This window comes from Mytilus californianus, unplaced genomic scaffold (genome assembly GCF_021869535.1).
Source record: "Mytilus californianus isolate M0D057914Y unplaced genomic scaffold, xbMytCali1.0.p SCAF_2, whole genome shotgun sequence".
NCBI lineage: Eukaryota > Metazoa > Mollusca > Bivalvia > Mytilida > Mytilidae > Mytilus > Mytilus californianus.
This window is the reverse complement of record NW_026262668.1, coordinates 84,014,747-84,034,218: the sequence shown is the minus strand read 5'-3', so window position 1 is coordinate 84,034,218 and position 19,472 is coordinate 84,014,747. Positions and strand designations below refer to the sequence as shown.

The 19,472-nt window shown below is 32.7% G+C and overlaps 1 protein-coding gene across 1 annotated transcript; it reads right to left on the bottom strand.

Moving 5' to 3' along the window:
- Window positions 1–472: 472 nt before the first annotated feature.
- On the bottom strand, window positions 473–781 carry LOC127727702 (pupal cuticle protein 36-like). Its single transcript, XM_052234818.1, has one exon. It carries the CDS (start codon window positions 779–781, stop codon window positions 473–475), a length of 309 nt encoding a protein of 102 aa, XP_052090778.1.
- Between the last annotated feature and the right edge of the window lie 18,691 nt (window positions 782–19,472).

Here is a 19,472-nt window from a genome sequence, read left to right as displayed (position 1 = left end):
CTCTTGGTATCTTTTGTCTCTTTTTCAAGGTCTCGATTTTGAATTTCGCGCCACCTTCCTCATAAAAAAAAACAACATAAGGAGACATTTCTGTTACTACTGTTTGTATCCCTTCCTTAAAATCAAAGGAAATAGTCTCAATACGCAAAGTCAGGCTGCAACTTTGGAAGCATTATTGTAGAACCATAAACATTTCTCAGTAACATTTTTCAAACTTAGATGGTTAAATCAGGATGCTAAAAGTACAAAATCATAGAAATTTATTAGAAATATTTGAAGAAAACTGTGTATGTATGAAGATTTGTTTAATTATCCATTGTATCGATGAAATATTAACTATGTATAAAAATAAAGCTATTAACTTCATTTCTAATCATTTTTTAGTTGACTTTGGTCCACCAAGTCCACCAAGTCCACCAAGTCCACCTAGTTCCGGCGGATACTATCCACCACCGGTCGCTCCGTCTTCAAATTATGGTGTCCCTCCGTCACCACCAAATCCGCCTGCAGGGTATGGTCTTCCCGCGCCAGTGCCACCCAGTCCGCCTGCAGGATATGGTCTTCCCGCGCCAGTGCCACCCAGTCCGCCTGCAGGGTATGGTCTTCCCGCGCCAGTGCCACCCAGTCCGCCTGCAGGGTATATTCTTCCCCCGCCAGTGCCACGAAATCCGCCTTCAGTACCTGTTGTTCCACAGCCACGTGCCATACCAAGCAATGGACAACAATTGTCAAGTGAAACGTCATCTTCTAACTCCATAAAAAGTACTGGAGGATCATTCATGCTTCATCCTATGCTCCATAATTTTCCATACAATTTTGACAACCAACCAGTAGATTTTGACGTCCCTAAGCCTGCAGATTATGGTATGCCACCAAGAAGAAAGTACCTAGGAGGTATGTACATTCATTAACATATTATGATGTGAAGAACCTATAAAAAAATACACCAATCTTTTGTAGTTACCCTTTTCCACACGCTTTTTATCCATACAAAGTTCCTGTTTAAGAGACAATTTAAAATTTCGAATGTGCATCTCCAAACCATATTTCGCTAAAGACTGCCTTGATAAAGACTGGCCTTTTTTAAGTAGTCAATTCTCAGAAATCAATTTAACATCTGTAATGAAGAAAGGAAAAGGTATGAAAAAGACACTGTTTTGGCTTCTTGAATTCGGAAATCAAAACGTATTATAAATCTACCATATGACATCTTTCAGATGTAGTCTATCAGACATCAGTTTTCATATTTTTAGATTGTATCATACATATTGGAATTAGTGTTTCAAACTTCTAATAAACTTTAGTGCAAAAACAGCAAAAATAGTATCATTTTGCATAGCCAGAAATTAGTAGTACTTTTGCTAATTAATATTCATAATATGTAAATGAGAATTGTACCACGTGATAATAGTTTGAACTGGACTGGCTTGATATCATTAAAATCTTTAAAACACGGATATTATAAGTTGTCCGTCACAGAGTCCTTGTTTATAATCACTCTGATATTTCCGTTAAGTTGTCAGGCGGTCAAAATCAAAACAATGAACGCGAATTTAGTGGTTTTTTTCGTGTTTTCGTGAGTTTATTCTTCTTGAAATAGGGGCATTTCAACTTTACGTGGGAACCTAGAGTTCAACGACTACACATACAAGGTTTGGACTTGCTTATTCTTTGGACATTCAAGTTTCAAGTTTCATCCCCGCAACCTGTGTGTTTTTGTAAATGACCTTGATAGCCAATTTTCAACACGAAGTTTGCAAATTTGACGTTTCAGCCATTTTAGACTGTATTTTATACTGCAATGTTAAAAGCCTCTCGCTTCGATATTTAAAATAGCTCAGGAACCTTGATTTTTGCAACGACAGTCATTGTGTTTCGTATAAATGGTGTATATTGTTGTGTATATTTATTTTCTGTCCCCGCAACCTGTCTATCACTTCAATTAAAGTTAAAACAGACTTTTTTTTTCAAAATTCCCTATCATTTCAATATAATTTCCGTGACCCGTATCCGATTTCTTTAGTATAATATTCAAATAAGCAAAGTGGCGTTGATTTCTGGATATGGAGATCTCTTCAATAATATTTAGAGTGAGAGACCCATATTCGCCGCATAATTCGTTCATTTCCACTTACATCCGACCTACATTCGAATATTTGGAACTTTTTATGAAGGTTTCAGAAATTTAACTACATGTATATGAAAAAAATGTTTGACAAAGAAATTATCTTCAAAACATTGGTTAATTGTTCTAAAAACGAACGCAAACTCAAGAGGAAATCAAGTTGTTCGTGTACCATGGGGGACACATTTTCGCCGCAATGTATGATATGACAATCCTCATTATCCTGGTATATTATAAAAACGAATGTTTGCAATTACATGAATTAGCTTGAGAGATCATTCCTATACGATTTTTCTCACAAATATTTACTTTAAGTTTAAGACTGCGCATGATTGCCATATAAATCTTACATAATTGCCAAAATAATTTAAAAACACCTGCGTATTTCTCAATCTGTGCGAATAACCTTGGAAATGGGGTAAAGAGGAATATCGACAGTTGTAACATTACAAACAGCCTTTACCATCTATTTAGGCAAATAGTGTGTAAAGATACACAATATTTAACAGAAAAAATAGCAAAACGGCGAAAATGTGTCCAAGGCGAATATGCGCCACCCACTCTAGATATCAACACCTTTACCAAAAATAGATAATTGCTACGAAATTAATTTAAATTACTAAGATGTAAAAGATGTGTAATATATCTTTTGGGGTAAAGCTGTTGCTCATATATATTTTGACCAAAATATATGCCTAAAATTACCATTATAGGTCAAACGTGTAAATTTCGAAATGTTTATGACGTCATATCGACTTCACACGTGACCTATATGCACAAAACTGTCCAGAATATTTACACCTTTTCATTTATCAATAAATTTCACATAATTTAAAAGGCTTGAATAAGTTACTATGTTGTTGTTTTTTTGCAATCTAAAGGGCCGAACAATGACTCTTATCATACAAGTATCTCCTCCTTTCGTTTCTTAAGGTTACTAATAGTACCTTATAAATAGCGATTACCAGGGCATCAATCTATATTTTTTTTCAACAAAAAGTGTGTTATTTCTGTATAACTTGGCAAATGTATAATAAAAAAAAAGGCAAACCTAATGCATGCACTTGCGGAGCTGAAATTACATGATTGTACAACTCGTCACGATTTTACTTTGCAGGTTCTGGCGGTAGACGGAAAAGCATGCCATCCTATAAATAGAGATGAGTTGGGAGAATTAAAAAAATATATCTAGGTTTCAGATGTGTTTTTATTTCGTTTGTACGGTTTGTCGTCATTATTATAAAAAATATCCCGATTTAACCATCTAAAAAGGACATATCAAGGTCATCGATGTCTTATACGATGGGAATTTAATCCTAACATCTATTATGACCTAATCATGTGAAAAATAGACGCGATACACTCTACAATAGTTACAGGATGATCATTTCAAATAATATAAAAACATGAAGTCACCGTTAATAGAAATGCAAGACCACAAAACATTTACTTTAATGAAACATATAGAGTCAATCCCGTCGATTTCGGCCATGTCTCATTTGTAGATCATATTTTGCTTGATAAAATTAACCGTTTACAGTTTCTTTTTATCCTTAGTTTAAGTTTCCTAAAAAAAATCGTGTTTCAGGGGAAGAACTCCTATAAGGAGTTAAATGATGATTTCACTCTATCTACTATAGTTTCGATGCCAAGGGTTGACTAGGGTATAGAAATATTGTCATCCCTGATCTTTTCCTGTCCGACAGTTAAATCATTGTTTTAATTGGAATGTTGGTTCGGATGTATAAATACGTAGTCACGTCCGGTCGGAATTGGGAACGATATATCCGATGCCTAGTAAAGGGATGGTTTCTATCTCTGTGCAGTCGTGTTTGCAATCTCGTTCTCTTCTCTCAAACACAAATCCGGATTTGTGCGGTTTCTTTCATTTAAAAACAGGACACAAATGTTAAATTTCTTACTTTTCCAATGCTCTCGAGTTCACATTAGTTTAAAAGATAGGCTTAAGATACCAAAGGGACATTCAAACTCGTAAGTCGTGAAAAAACAAGCAATGTCATGGCAATAAAAACGGAAAACGGCGAAAAGACAAACAACAGTACACTAAACACAACATAGAAACAAAACGAACCCCACCAAATACCAGGGGTGATTTCAGGTGCTTCGGAGGGGTAAGCAGATCCTGCTCCACATATGAGGTTTGTGTAACTCGTGTTTTTAATTTTGTCATCGTGTTACTTTTTTAGTCTATACGGTATTTCGTCTTTCTATTTACTCTATATGGTCTCCTTGGTTTTTTCATATGTGGCTGTTGATAATTCTATTAGTTTCGTTTGTTTTTCTCTTTGAATTCTTAGGGAAATGTGCATTTGTCCTTCCTTAGTGTAGTGTTATTTAGATAAAACATCAAGAAGGCTGATAATAGTTTTCAAATGCAGCGGTCAGTCTAGTACAACTCCATCAAAATTTCTATTTCATCTGAAAGAATACCTGTGATGCCAAATGGTACTGATTACACATGAACCAGTGTCTGTGATGTCACTGATCACACTTATAGCTAGTACTGTTATATTGAAAGTTTATGTAGAAAGTAAACATACCTGAATTGATAACGTTTTTCGAATGCATAAAGAAAAGATTTTAAAAAGACTTTCACTCAGTAAACTTTGAATAAAAATTAGTATCCTAGAAAAAACGTAGGTCAAATCGTTAATCTCAACATCTCGTTGACATTTCAAAAGAAGGGTTTCCAAGTAAAAACGGAAATTTGATTTTCTGTTTCGAGTGCATAGTAAATGCTTTTAAATTTAAGTAACGAAGTAAGAATTGATTTTCTATTTTATTTCTTCATATTGACATTTAATATCATTTGAGGTCAAACAATCTGATGTGAGGAAGAGCAGCTTTCAGTTTATCTGGGAAAATATTAAGCATGACACTGGACTTACTTGTAAAAAAATCACTTAATCAGAAATCAAACTTTTGCAGTTCATAAAATAGGTGAAAAAGTTTAAATCTATTAAAAAACTGTAAGATTTCAAGTCTCGTGTGAACTAACTATAGGTGTGTTTTTAGTTTTTGGTTTGTTTTCTTGGTTTTCATTTCTTCTGATCATTGCCCCTTAACACATAATTTATATGTATTTCATATTCAAAAAGACTTAACAGTTTTTTTTATCTCTTGTCTGGTTGCTTTTCTATTGTTTGTTGTTGTTTTGGCTCTTTAACGTTTGTACAATGTTTTGTATTTTCATTTTTTTTTCTTCCTCGAACATTACTGAAGACGCTTGAATAAAAAAAGTTTCAAAGGCCAAATAAAGTACGAACTTGAAGAGCATTGAGGACCCAATATTCCTAAAAGTTTTGCTATATACAGCTCAGGTAATCTATTCCTAGGGTAGAAATTCCTTAGTATTTCGAAAAATTAAAAGTTAATAATAGGTTAGTAAAATTGATACCGTTAATGGTATACTATAACTTCCATTGGGTTGATACCTGTGCTGGTGGACTGTTACTCTGTTAGTATCTTTGGATGTCACCAGCCTAGTAGCTATTACTTCGGCACTGGCTTGACATTACGGATATTGTTTAATTGAAGTTTGTTGTTCAAAAATTTTGGAAATCATTTTAAATTAAGGAATGTATCTCCCTTGTGCATAACTCTGATTCCTTTAATAAAAAACAGTACCTAACACTGAAATGTCGATTAAAATAGCATTCATGTATTTTAAAAACTTGATGAGAAATCGAGCGTGGATATCAAAATTGAACTAAATATTGACTACCAGAAAAACAGAAAAAAAAACAGAGTATAAAATTGAGAATTGAAATGGGGAATGTGTCAAAGAGATAACAACCCGACCAAAGAGCAGAAAACAGCTGACGGCTACCAATGGGTCTTCAACACAGCGAGAAAATCCTGCACCCGGAGGCGGGCTTCAACTGGCCCCTAAACAAAAATGTGTACTTGTTCAATGAAAATGGACGTCACACTAAACTCCAAAACATATAAATGAACTAAAATTAAAAAAACATACAAGATTAACAAAGGCCAGAGTCTGTATTTGTGTGAGTATTAAATTGTATTTCATGTAGTCTGTCATTAGAATAAAGGTCGCCATTGAGCAAACGCCGATATCTTAAGTCAAAGAGAGCTTCATTATCATCTTTATTACATTGCTATTTGTGAAAGGGGAAAGCTGAAAATTCAAAACATTGGGAGTCACGCTAAGTACTTGTTAACCGTTTTTAACAGAATTTGACCATCATTTCAAAATCGATATTTCTGTAGTTACACCTCTGCACATGCACGAAAGGTAAGTGTACATCCATTAAATTGTTCTTTAGTTAAATCTGATTTTTTTATTTCAAAAACAATATTGCACTCAATAGCACATGTAACAATTGCCTCACTTGCACAACAATCTAAGTAAAGGTTCCTATATGAAGAACCTTTGTTTTTTTCGAAGTAAATACAATGTCATAAACTAAGAAAAAATATGAAATCTTCGCATAAGACTATAATCAGCTGTTATAAAAATAAGGAGATTAGGTATGATTGCCAATGAGACAACTATCCACCAAAGTTCAATTAAAGTGGACGTAAGCAATTATACGCAACCGTACGACTTTCAACAATGAGAAAAAACCCATACCGTATAGTCGGCTATAAAAGACCCCGACATGAAAAATATGAAACAATTCAATTGAGAAAACTAACGGCCTAATTTATAACAAAAAAATTAACGAAAAACAAATATGCCAGACATGAACCAACGACAACAATGCACTGAACTACAGTCTCCTGACTTGGGACAGGCACAGGCTTAACTCATCAGATAATGTTAGTAGATGTTAGTTTGTTCCTCAAACAGCTAATTTATTCAGATTTATATCTTCGGTCAATGACGGTACAAAAAGGGAGTAAAACAAAGATGATATGTTAGAGATATCGTTTGAGTTCTTTGTGCACCAAAGACTAATGTAATATTGGAGAATCACCTACATCAATAGGTTTTAAGTTGCTTTTTCATTCCACTTTGAAAGCTGAAAGCGTTTTTATTGAAATTTATTCTTTGTTATTTCGATTTTCCAGTTAATCACACAAGAGAAGTTCTATTTTAGGATATAATAAATTGTTGATCATTAAGATGACATGACAAAATTAATGTTGTTCGATTTTAATTGGACTAATACCACTTAAAAAGAAACCCTCGCAATTAAGAATTTGTAAATAGTAGTATGAGATAATCCTGACTGTTTAATTTTCTTAAAGTCAAAAAGACCATTCATTACATTAATGTTGCTCCTCAACGTATTTTATGTGGGTGGAGTGAAGGTTTGTTTAATAGTTAATTGTATTTTTCTTGTGTCTCTTACTTTGTGCCAAACGGTACCGCCAAAAGTTGTCGAATGATTCAGTTCAAAGAAATATTGTAACACATATTTGTTTGTTTGTCATTTGATATATGATTGGGTATAAACATTAAAAATTTCATTTGAATCATTGAATAAAAAGATACCAGGTTTATATTTTAGTACGCAAGATGGGTTTCGTCAAAATAAGATTTATTTGAAGGTCGAATCGAAAAAAGATTAAAGTCTAAATGCATTACATATTTAAACAGCACAGAAAACAAAACAAAAATCCAACATTTGACTATGGCGATCTATTACTAGTAAAAGATAAAAATGTAATGTTTTATGATAAGGATTATGATGAATTGGGTTTAACATCTAGTGGCAAATACAACATGCAGATCAGAACGAAACCACGTTAATACGGTATGAAAAGTACCCCTGCATTGTATTAAACCGACACGCCGAGCCGGATTATTAACGTGTTTGTTCACAATGTAACCATCCGCCTGAAGACATGTCACCTGATCAAGACCCATTATCCTGACTTCGAACAGACCAGTCTTTGCTCTTTCTCCGAAATGCGTCATGTTTAGAGGATAAGCAGCACATAACAATTTCCAAGTCTTTTGTTTGACCCAGCAGGGAATCGGAACCAACGACTTCCTGGACTCAATGCGTGCACGAGAACACCAAGGTGGTTCCAATCTAATGCCTAAATGATTTTAACACTATTAACAGAATACGACTGCATACATGATATTTTATGTTCAGTACGATAATGCTGAGTAAAAGTCTCTTCTCTTACTCATCAGGTTCGCGATACTTGTTCGCATATGGTGTAACTGCTTTAAAAACAACTCTTATTTTGTACACGCAAACCTTCATTCGAAACAATAACTTCAAAAGTCATTGCGGAAGCTGTCGATGAGAAACCATCTCAATGTTTATAAATCCATTTCGGCGACAGTTATAAAAATAAAACATCTGTTCCTACTAGCCAGACAAATAAAGCACTAGAAACTCGTTACAACTGTCAACGGTTCACATAAAAACTCTCATTCATCCTTATTAAGGTTAGCGATATTAATGCTGATGGACATTTATTGCTAAATAAACACTTATATCGGGATTGCAATAAGTAGTGTGATATGTAGTAAAATGTATCATAGGCTTATAATAGAATCCCCGGATGATTTATTGATCTTTTATTAGGAAAAAAACGAAAGAACAATGTCAAAGTGTACTGACATAAACGACAAAAAGAAAGTGTGTTATAAATTTTTATATGGTACTCAACACGTGTCGTTCACAATGACATTCCTACGATTGCGTCTATACCTCTGCTTGGAAGACTGCGCTAAGTCCTCTACAATACAATCCGCTTAAAAATACAAGTCGTGCTCAATGACATCCCTATGATTGGTTCTGCATTGCTTTCTTGGGGACTATAGAATAAGTCCTCTTACAGTACAATCCGTTTAGAAACACGTGTAGGCCAATGGCATTCCTATGATTGGGTCTGTACCGTTGCTTAGGGTACTGCAGTACAATCCGCCATAATATTAGACAAATCTCGGTGAATTCAATCTTGTTGTGTGGACTAAGCCACTGGAATCTCCGGCACTTTACCTTTAACAGCATTTGGCTATTCTGTTTAGTGGTGGTTATTGCAGAAAACGCAAACAAGTTCGATACCTTCATGTGACATTCGTATTTGAGAGATAAACAGTTAATAAGTTTAAATTCAGAAAGTCAGTTTAAATCTATAAACAATGAATTGAAAAAAAAAAATCTACAGTTTGAACATAACAGAGACGTCAGAGAAATGTATTAGAAGTTCACAAAACCACAAGTTACTATGTTTTCCCGAATTTCAATTGTCCAATATGATATTCGAAATACATTTGTAGTTCTCTGTTCAAACAATGAAACATCTACAGCAATGATATCACATACTGAAAGAATCATTTTTTTTATTTGCTAGGATTTGATTGCATTTTTTAATAAATGATTTTTAAGTAATTAGGCATTGGACGTTTGAGTAGTTTTTCCTTAAATATGTTGCGTTTGAAATCAGTGCATCAAATACTATGGCTTTGAACATCACACAGTAGGGTAACTATTTAAGACGCTTGGGTAGCAATTTCAATGTAGAATACATAATAATAATAATAATAATAATAATAATAATAATAATAATAAATCTTTATCTTATACATTCATTTCAAGAGGGTAGCTTTTTTGGGGGGTCTAACCAATCTTAAACAAGGCTCATACGAGCACTTACTTTAGAAGTGCATTACATCAGTCACATTAACATGGTTGGATTTTAATTTTCTTCGGTACAACTTCAATTTACTCAATTTTCTTTGTAAATTATAAATGTTCTCTTGCTTATTATTATGCCATGGTGTGCTAAAAACTACAGTATTTCACTTTGCAATAAGTGCAAAGAATGATAAAATTTAATACATGCAGCCTCCTCCATTTATAACAGCTGCTTCCCTTGAAACTTAAATAAGAAATAAGATAACACGAACGTTGGCTTTATATCGCAAACATGGGAAGAAATATAAAAAAAAGTTCGTGTGGCGCTAATTAATAAGCTTCCGTACAAAAGAGTAAATACTGCTAAAGACAATTTTCGTACAAACATTTTTTATGACTGTTTGCACTTAGTACAGACAGTGACACATTTTTTCCTTAAAAATATGAACGAAAAACCTTTGCAGTGCTTTGTGATTTTTCTTCATATTTGAAAACACAAAACGGAATAGTGCTTCTTCTTTATTTTATTTTTTTCAAATTTGGGTACCATTATTTATATTACTCTCCCCATGATGTTAATGACAGTTGACAATTAAGTCTTCATTGTTTGTCAGATAAAATACAGTATCGATTTGCATAAAATAAAAAAAACACGTAAAATTATGAAGTTGATTTTTTAATCAATTATTTATACAAATAAAACCCATTTCAGATTTTCCTGCCTTGCAAATCTGCATGTTTAAAGAAAGACGTCGTCGCGTCATAGGATATGAAATACAGTGATATTATGCAATTTAACGTTCGATATATTTCTTTCAAGAAAAAGAAATGTAGATAATAATCTAACAATGAAAATAAAAAGTCATCCTTAAATTGATGAAATCGGTTGTTTTATTGACGCTTGGTTATGTACTTAAAGGAAGTAAGCATTTATACATTACCCTATTTGTTAACTTTCCCAGAAGTTCAAATAAGCAATTTTGAAATGTTTTCTGTCCGTATACATACTCTTAGCAACTGTTGGATCGAGATAATGAGCTCACAGTTAAACATAGAAATCAAATCCAGATATAGTTTTAACTTTGATAGACATTTACTGCTTGATAAAATTTTAAAGTCAATTAAGCAAGCATTGGAAAATCGTAACCCGTTTAAATATTTCTGATTTAGATAACATGACGTGAAGATTAACTGTAAACGCAGAAACGCTTTTACTATGACAAACAAAAGAATACTTTGTTTTGGGTGGACATGAAACCAATTAAATTGAAGGCAACAGTCAAGGTCCGCTTCGATAGTCTTGAGGTAGTGAACCCGAGTACCAACTATCACAATCCTATGTCAAAAGAATAAAAATTTGGCCCAGACATGGTTGCATGGTAGCAAGAACCAGAAGAAGAAGAAACACTACTAAAACATATCGACTCATTCATCGACGAGGATACATATTGATATATTTAATCTCGGGGTTATACAAAACCGTGATAGTCTAATTCAGTTAAAACATTTATTTTTCTTTTCTTCTGATTGGCTGTTTCAAACATTTACTGGCCTCTCACAAATACTGTCGATTTCCAGTCAATTTTACGATGAGATAATATGCAACCTGTTAGTAGTGTAGTTCTGCTTTTTTTCAATGTCAGTAATCTTCAAGCAGCAGCTCCATGAGGTAGTGATCACATTTTGACCCTGCTTTATAAATTTTGTGCCGTCTTTTAATTCGCTTAATGAACTAATGATGTTCCTTTATTATTGTTTGGTTTTGTTGATATGGTTGTCTCATTCGCATTCACTTTTATCTATTTGTACTCATAAAAGTTCCTATTTTATTATTCATATGCACAGGCACTCAGCTCATAAAAGCTAAGAAAACACAACTTATGACATATCCATACATCATACAATTAACAATTAGTATCTTAAACCTGCACATCTGTAACAACCAATCACAGTCTTTTTCAATGGGTTAGTAAAGGACAGAAAAATATAGAAAAAAGTCATTAGTGTAAATAACAAGAACACTTAATGCGTATCTACAAAAGGCAATATCGCCATTTTGCGTTTTAGAGCGAACTTGACAAGTGTCAACTTTCATGACGGAGCAACGATAATACTGTATAAATTTCATTCTCAAGTAAAAAACAAATTAATTAAGTACAGTTAATTGATTAAGATGATTAATCGTGTAACACCATGGTGTACCACAAAGTTTATAAACAAACTAAATCTGAAAATTTCAAAAACTGTCAGAAAATAGAAATATTTAACTATTGTTTCTGAGATCAAATTATATTGACATTCGAATCAAGCGGCAGGACGTTTGCGCTTTGTGATAGGACGTTGGTTTTCCTGTTTGAATTATATTACACTAGTCATTTTGGGGCCCTTTATAGCTTGCTGTTCGGTGTGAGCCAAGGCTCCGTGTTGAAGGCCGTACTTTGACCTATAATTGTTAACTTTTTACACTTTGTGACTTGGAGGGAGTGTTGTCTCATTGGCACTCATACCACATCTTCTTATTTCTATTAGATAAACTATGCTGGTATAGTTCCTCGGACTATTCATGCAACAGCATGGACACAAGAGGAATATAGTTTCCAATTTGAAATCCATGAATCATAAAGCTACTTGAAGAATTTAGGGCAAATTCAAATGATTCATCCACAAAATATAAATAATTAAAAAGTTTCGTTTTCTCTATCTTTTACCCAAAAACATATACGATATTTTTTCATTATATGTCTTGTTTACCCGAATATTTTTTTTCTGATTTTGTCGTTTGTTCGGAAGAACTTTCAAAAAATATGTGATCATCTTTCCATGACTTTGGTAAATTTTGTTAAGATTACAAGGTATAAAAAGCGCAAATTACCTGTCAATTTGTTCAGGTGTATCAAAGTTTAAAACGCAAATGTCCATAGTGTTTGGAGCGCAAATGTCCTTTCGTGTTACAGGTAAAAAGGTGCAGACGTCCTGTAGCCTTAAAAACTTCATATTGACCATACATAATATTTGGATACATTTTCCGCATTGATGTCGCATACTCATATAGAACTTCAAATTTGAAAATCTGAGAAAAAAATATGATAACTCTCGGTTTACACTTAACATAAGTTTTAACAAAAAAATATATATGAAACTTAAATCGTTTATTGATATTCAATTTTGTATCATTAAATATAACATTATAAATATGCAAAAATTAGTTTAAAATGATGTCTCACCTCAACATATTCTAACAACTATGTTTGATATGAAAACTGCAATAATTTTGATTTACTAAAATAAAGGCGAAAAAAAGCGACCACTTTTGATTAGAACTACATACAAACCATATTGAATATGATTGTTGTTAGAATAAGAATTCCAAGAATTTTTGATAGTCCTGTCACATGAATTTTGTTACTATCATTACACAAATCGTTGTCATTACAACACATTTTTTCAATACATCCTCTTGAGGAATAGAGGTCTCGTGAACAATTTCTAAAATCATTTTTAGGCGAACAATCCCATGCACAACCGCGAACAGTGGAATATAATTGTTTGTTTTCGAATGTACTATGCATCTCAAAGTAAACTTTCTGAAATAAAAAAATAACCATATTAAAACATCAGCTTTTAAAACCGATTTTAAGAAGAGTTTCAGAATATCGATAACATTTAACAATATCAATTAAGTCCATATAATATTGATTTAACAGGACATTGAGTACTTGTATGTAATTATAATTACTGTCTCTATTGTGGCAAAACATTCCGATCTCCTACTTTGTTGCATATTTGTAGATTAAAGAATAAAACGAACTAGAAGGAAGTTGATGAATATTAAAACTACTTGCTATATGAGAAAATATTAAATAGAATTAAGAATGGAAACGGTCAATGTTTAGCTTAAAAGGAATTTAGAATATAAAGTTTCACATGTTATATTCATTAACCAGAATAATTTACCAAAGAATGAAATTTTTTTTATTTGTAAGAACATATTTTAATCTTAAAAGCATTAGTTGCACGATTTATTGCAGGGAAACGACATGTAGTGCCATTTTCCAATCAATCAACGACCATAATACCATATCGACAAAAATGGAAATCGCCAATCGAACTTGACCTCCAACTTACGGACGCCATCATGAGCTGTTTGACCGTTATGGAATATTTTTGTCAGAGATGACCACTGATATGTTCTAATTGTCGTAACCACACTCCCGTCCTCTTTTCCTCGATTGTGACATCACTGAATGAGATTAAGCTCCAATTTTAATTAAAACATTTAACTGTTTTTGTATTAAAAACTGTTACATGATACAAAGACACCTGTCTACTGTTGAAGGTAGAATATTGCATTCTAGATGTTTTTTGCTAGTTTGCTTCGTTGGGTTGCTGTATCATTGACGTTTACTTCTTCGTCTATTTTTATTTATATAGCAATTCACGGTACCTGACAATATTGGCCTCGTTTACATGTTCTCTGCTCAGCTCTTTCGTTATCATCCGGGTCTAGATCACAGTTGTCTGATATACAGTGCCAGCATTTCAGTGCGCAACAGCAACCTGTAATCAATACGTGTAAAGTGTAGTTTGTTCACATTTTTACGAGTTAATTAAATGATACATATAAGTACTGATATTATAATACCTTTGTAAAAGTGTATCTTAGATGATGAAATAAAAAATGAATTTAAGGAAAATTTAAACACAACGGGTTAAGGATTATAGTGTTAATTTGTGTTATATTTATGCGCGCAATAGGGACATTTTACTTTGTCCGACAGTTCCAGAAAATAAAATACAGTCAAAACTGAGTATAAGTTGTAGATAACTAGATCAATATTTAAATGTCGGAAAATTTACTTGCCGACGATTAAGGTAAAGGTTGTCAATAGTCTGTTTGCTGCGGTTACAATAACTTAGAATTTTTCGAAATACTAAGGATTTTCTTTCCCAGGAAAAGATTACCTTAGCTGTATTTGGCAAAACCTTTCGGAATTTTGGGTCTCCAATGCTCTTCAACGTCGTACTTCATTTGGCATTTTAAACTTTTTTGATTCGAGCGTCACTGATTAGTCTTTGTAGACGAAACGCGCGTCTGGCGTACAATTTATTTTAGCCTGGTAACTATGATTAAGTTATTTGAAAAAAAACACAATAATATACATTATTGAAATTATTTGTAATATTTGATTATTTGAAATTTATTTGCAAATCCATATTATGTTTTACTATCGAACAAGAAATTGTATATTATTGGTGAATACTGAAGATGCTAATCTCCATTATATATAGATATATATATATATATATATTTTGTAAAATCCAGAAAGTATAATATGCTTACAGATTCTGACGCTCTTTTCATATAGAGTATAAAATGTTTCAGAGTATTTCTAATAGTCCTAATCATAGTTAGTTTTTCTGAAAGCTTCTACTTTATAATTACTTAGTTTTTTTAAGTGATTAAGATGTATAGATATTCAAGTTTAATTGAAAGAATGGAAATATACTTACAAAAAAAGTGTTGATGAAAATACCAAATAGGACAATAAAAAACAACACATATCAAAAGTATATAGACAAATACAACTACCTACATAAAAAAAGACGGAAAGGCAGTCAACCAAAAACTACACAAAAAACTAAAGATTGAGCTGTACGAGTCTAACCAAAATTCGGGTGAGCTGTTGTGCTCCATTATGGTTATCAGTTACTGTTCCACAAGTGACACTCGTTTTATTACTTATTGGGAGTAAATTCGGTGATATAAACAAACGATGAGAGGTAGGGGACAGGATTATGATTAGGACAAGTACAACATATAACCGTGGTAAATTGCGACACAAATATGACATAACGGTAAACGAAATAATGATACCGTTCGTAAACCTTTAAAAATAGATGATATTGAATTAACCATTTAGAACCCTTGGTTCAATAGCTTGTAAGCAGCAAGGCTTTAAAAAAAAATCATAGCAGGAAACACGGGCCGTTGAATGTCGTATAAATCAGTCACCATGGGACAATTAAAATTATCGCCGTAAAGTTAGTCATATCCTGACCCTCAATGTCCATTTTTAACTGTAAGTTAAGATGTAAAGCAGACCTATTACACGATTTAATCAGACTGTCGGTTTATCTGTTATCCTGGGAACAATTAGTATAGCTTACTATGAGGTATTGAGTTTGATTTATTGTTCAAAGCCACATGAAGACCTGTAATTGCTCACATCTTTGTCCTTTGACCTTTAATGGATAGTTGTCTCAAGGTATTAGCAATCACACCACATGGCCTTATTTTTAAGTGAGACATATTTCGTTTGCATGTTATTTGCAAATATTATCATAGTTTAATAGATAAATACATAAAAAGTGTTAAATTATTGTTTCGAAATAAACTTTATCAGAGAGGTTTCCGAAGTAAACAAACTATCAGCTTGTTCATCTTCATTGGTTAGAGTTACTTTTTATGGTACTTGACTCATCACTGATACCACTGTATATTTTAGGATTTAGATGTTTCCTGAATACTAGTAAAAGAAAATGTGGGATATATTTGACAGAACCCATCGACACAAATAACCAAAGGACATCTAGATGACAAGATACAGTCCCAGAATATACTGGTGGATATACAATAGACCACGCCCTTAATCGTCGCGAGTTTAAAACAGTTGGAAATAGATTACAGAAAATATCGACGATCTGCCATCAACACCCAATTCTCCAAATAAAAAAATATTAAGACATGATAAAAGAAGCCACTTATACGATTCCTAACTTTGGTAAGGCATATAGATGTGGCGGGGTTAACAAGTATTTTTTCAGGGGGGATTTAAACCCTACTCCCTATTTTAATCTCAATCAATGAACTATTAATAACTAAGAACTTTTTCAAATACATGAAATTTTTGGTATAAATCTTTCGACCATGTCGAATATATCCATGAATTCTCTTTCATTTGATATATATCAATTGTCCCTTTCACATATCTGATAAAAGTTCTGTGACAGCAGATCCTATCAGTGATTTTCATCATGAGTTTTAATTTGCAAGATTTGTAACGATCAATAATATGTGGCTTATAATCTATTACAAAAGTTAATTAGATAAACTGGAAAATGTACGGTATCGGGTACATATATTCATGATTTAATATAACAATAGCATAGAAAACCGATCTTCAGATATAAGAACATCATTCAGCATTTCTTAAATCGGTAACATGCAAAGAATCTTCCAAAAGTTCTATTTGGTTGACTGATTCGATATACAAAAACTCATTCTTATACAGGTAAACACGATTATAAACATATTTTAAACCTATAATATGAAATCAAACAGACCCAGAAAAATCCAATTGCACGAGTTCGCTATCTATTTTTATCTATGTTTATGTTTATATCTGTTTATATGACCGTCGGCACCCTTCAGAGGTCACATCAATTGCTAATTAGATGGTGTATACTAAAATATACACGAAATGCTGATACATACTATCGAGTCCATGCATCTTAAATTGTTTATTTTAGACTTTTTTATAATTTGGATATACGTTTTAGCATGTTATAAGTCGATTATGAGAATTTGAATCAAATCAATGAACATGAATTTGACAGCTAATGCCCTCTAATATGATTGAATTTCAAATTCACTTACACTCATTCTGAATACATTGTTAAACAACTATACATTCTTAATATATATGTAAAAATAAATTTAGAATGGCATTAACGTTTACGGTTTACTGAAAACAGATTGTGACCAATGTGGGTAAGAATAAAGAAATTATTATATTAATGTTTATGCAACACATTATAAAAAATTGTTAAATTATACTTTTACATAAGATACCCAAAGGTATACCTAGCATGGTAATCAATAATTGTGTACGTCAGGTTTTTGTTGGTTTTTTTTTTAAATTCTAACCTAATCCTCCCGACGCACATTTGTTCGTTCCATAGTCGGTTTTGGTGTCAAACCTCGGTGTTATTTTTCGGTGTTTTGCACTTCAACGTTTGATACTTTCGGATTTCCAATATTTTGTTTCAAGTATCTCTGGTTAGAGATTAATTTTCGTAATGTCCATATTGTGCCATCTTCGCTAGCCAAGGGTTACGATCCACTTCCCTCCTCTTCACCCTTTGCAGATTAAGCCAACATTTATGATAACAATGTTGCGCCATCTATCGGTAAATTAAAGTCACGCCCATTCCGAATACATTATTCTTGACCAATGGTAGCACTTGAACTCTTCAATTTGGAGGTGAAAACACGGTAGCATCTAGATTCTACACACTTGGTAAGGCAGGAAACGAAAATATACGTTGACATTCATGCATTTGTGCAAGAAACATACACAGGAACTTATATTAGTTGATTAAAAACATTCAAATTGTCACTAAATATAGTCGTATGTTTAGGGATGTAAAGACTTGTTGAACGATAAGCACGTGGCAATTGTTTACATACACTTTCTACATTTACACGTACTCATGTTATAGGCGCTTTTTTATTGGATGCAGCGAGTTTCGACTGCAACCAATGAAAATCATTACCTTGTGTCTCCGAAATTCTATCTCAATCCGCCAAGGGTGAAGAGGAGGGAAGTGGATCGTAACCCTTGGCTAGCGAAGATGATATTGTGCATTCCATTTTAGAAATCTAATATCATGTTATTCTATATTGCACATGTCTACTGACTAAATAACAACACACCACTAGCGAGTTGAACTATGATCCCTACCTTTTATCTCATTGTTAAAAAAGGAATAGTGATTAAAAATGTACTAAACTTCATAGACAACTATGTATATCTTAAGAAAAAATCTAAGAAAATCTTAAGAAAAAATCTATATATACTTGCTAGTCTTATGAACATATCTTCAAACGTTCCTTATTAATTTTCTTTTGCTTTGAAATAGTCATGACACGACACAAACACTTTCAAATCAAAGCCATTAAAATTTTATAGACAGGAAATAAATTGACCAAAAGATAAAAACATTACGCTTACGCTTAATAGGTTTTTTTGTTCACAAATTTCTATTACATGCAGTAAAGCATTATTTTGTTCATTCGAAATCAGTATTTTACTAGTATCGATTGAACTCGACACCCTTATAGCATAATGACCCTTAGTACTCCACTAGAGCAGTAAATGGAGGGTAATTTATAGACCCTTTATAACATGTTCTCTATAAACACTGAAAACAAGATGGTGATTACAGTTGTATAGTCTAAAGTAATTGAAAGCATTAATTCTTATGTAGAATATGGCAAGAATTATACCGTTTAGAATCTGTCTAAGTTGAAATCTTACGTATTTGTACTTTTATTTAAAATTGCGTATATCCATTTAAATTGAAATTTTGAGTTTTTATAGCATCTTTCTTTTTTTTTGTTATATGAAGGATCATATCAGCTTTACATAATTTGCTGTTTGGACGGTTGATTCCTGTTAGAATAGAAACGCGAATTATAGAGTAGTATCAGTATAGCTTCTCTAATTACTTTAAATGATTATAGACATGTATGGTTTCAGAGGAAATAATTCCAATATGGTGTATATCATCTCCATAAATACACTTTTAGTAATTTGAACTAACACTGAATGCATTAAGGTCAATATTGTAAGACGGCAGGACATACGATCGCCAATATATTTTAATGTAGTGTATAGTATTGATAAAAAACAAAAACGTTTTTTCAGTTGATTACGAAAACTGGTTTCAGGAAGTCTGTGAAATAATCAACATCT

Bases quoted from the DNA above. Each gene is read 5' to 3' on its own strand.
- LOC127727702 (XM_052234818.1), bottom strand. From the start codon at position 781: ATGAATGATCCTCCAGTACTTTTTATGGAGTTAGAAGATGACGTTTCA.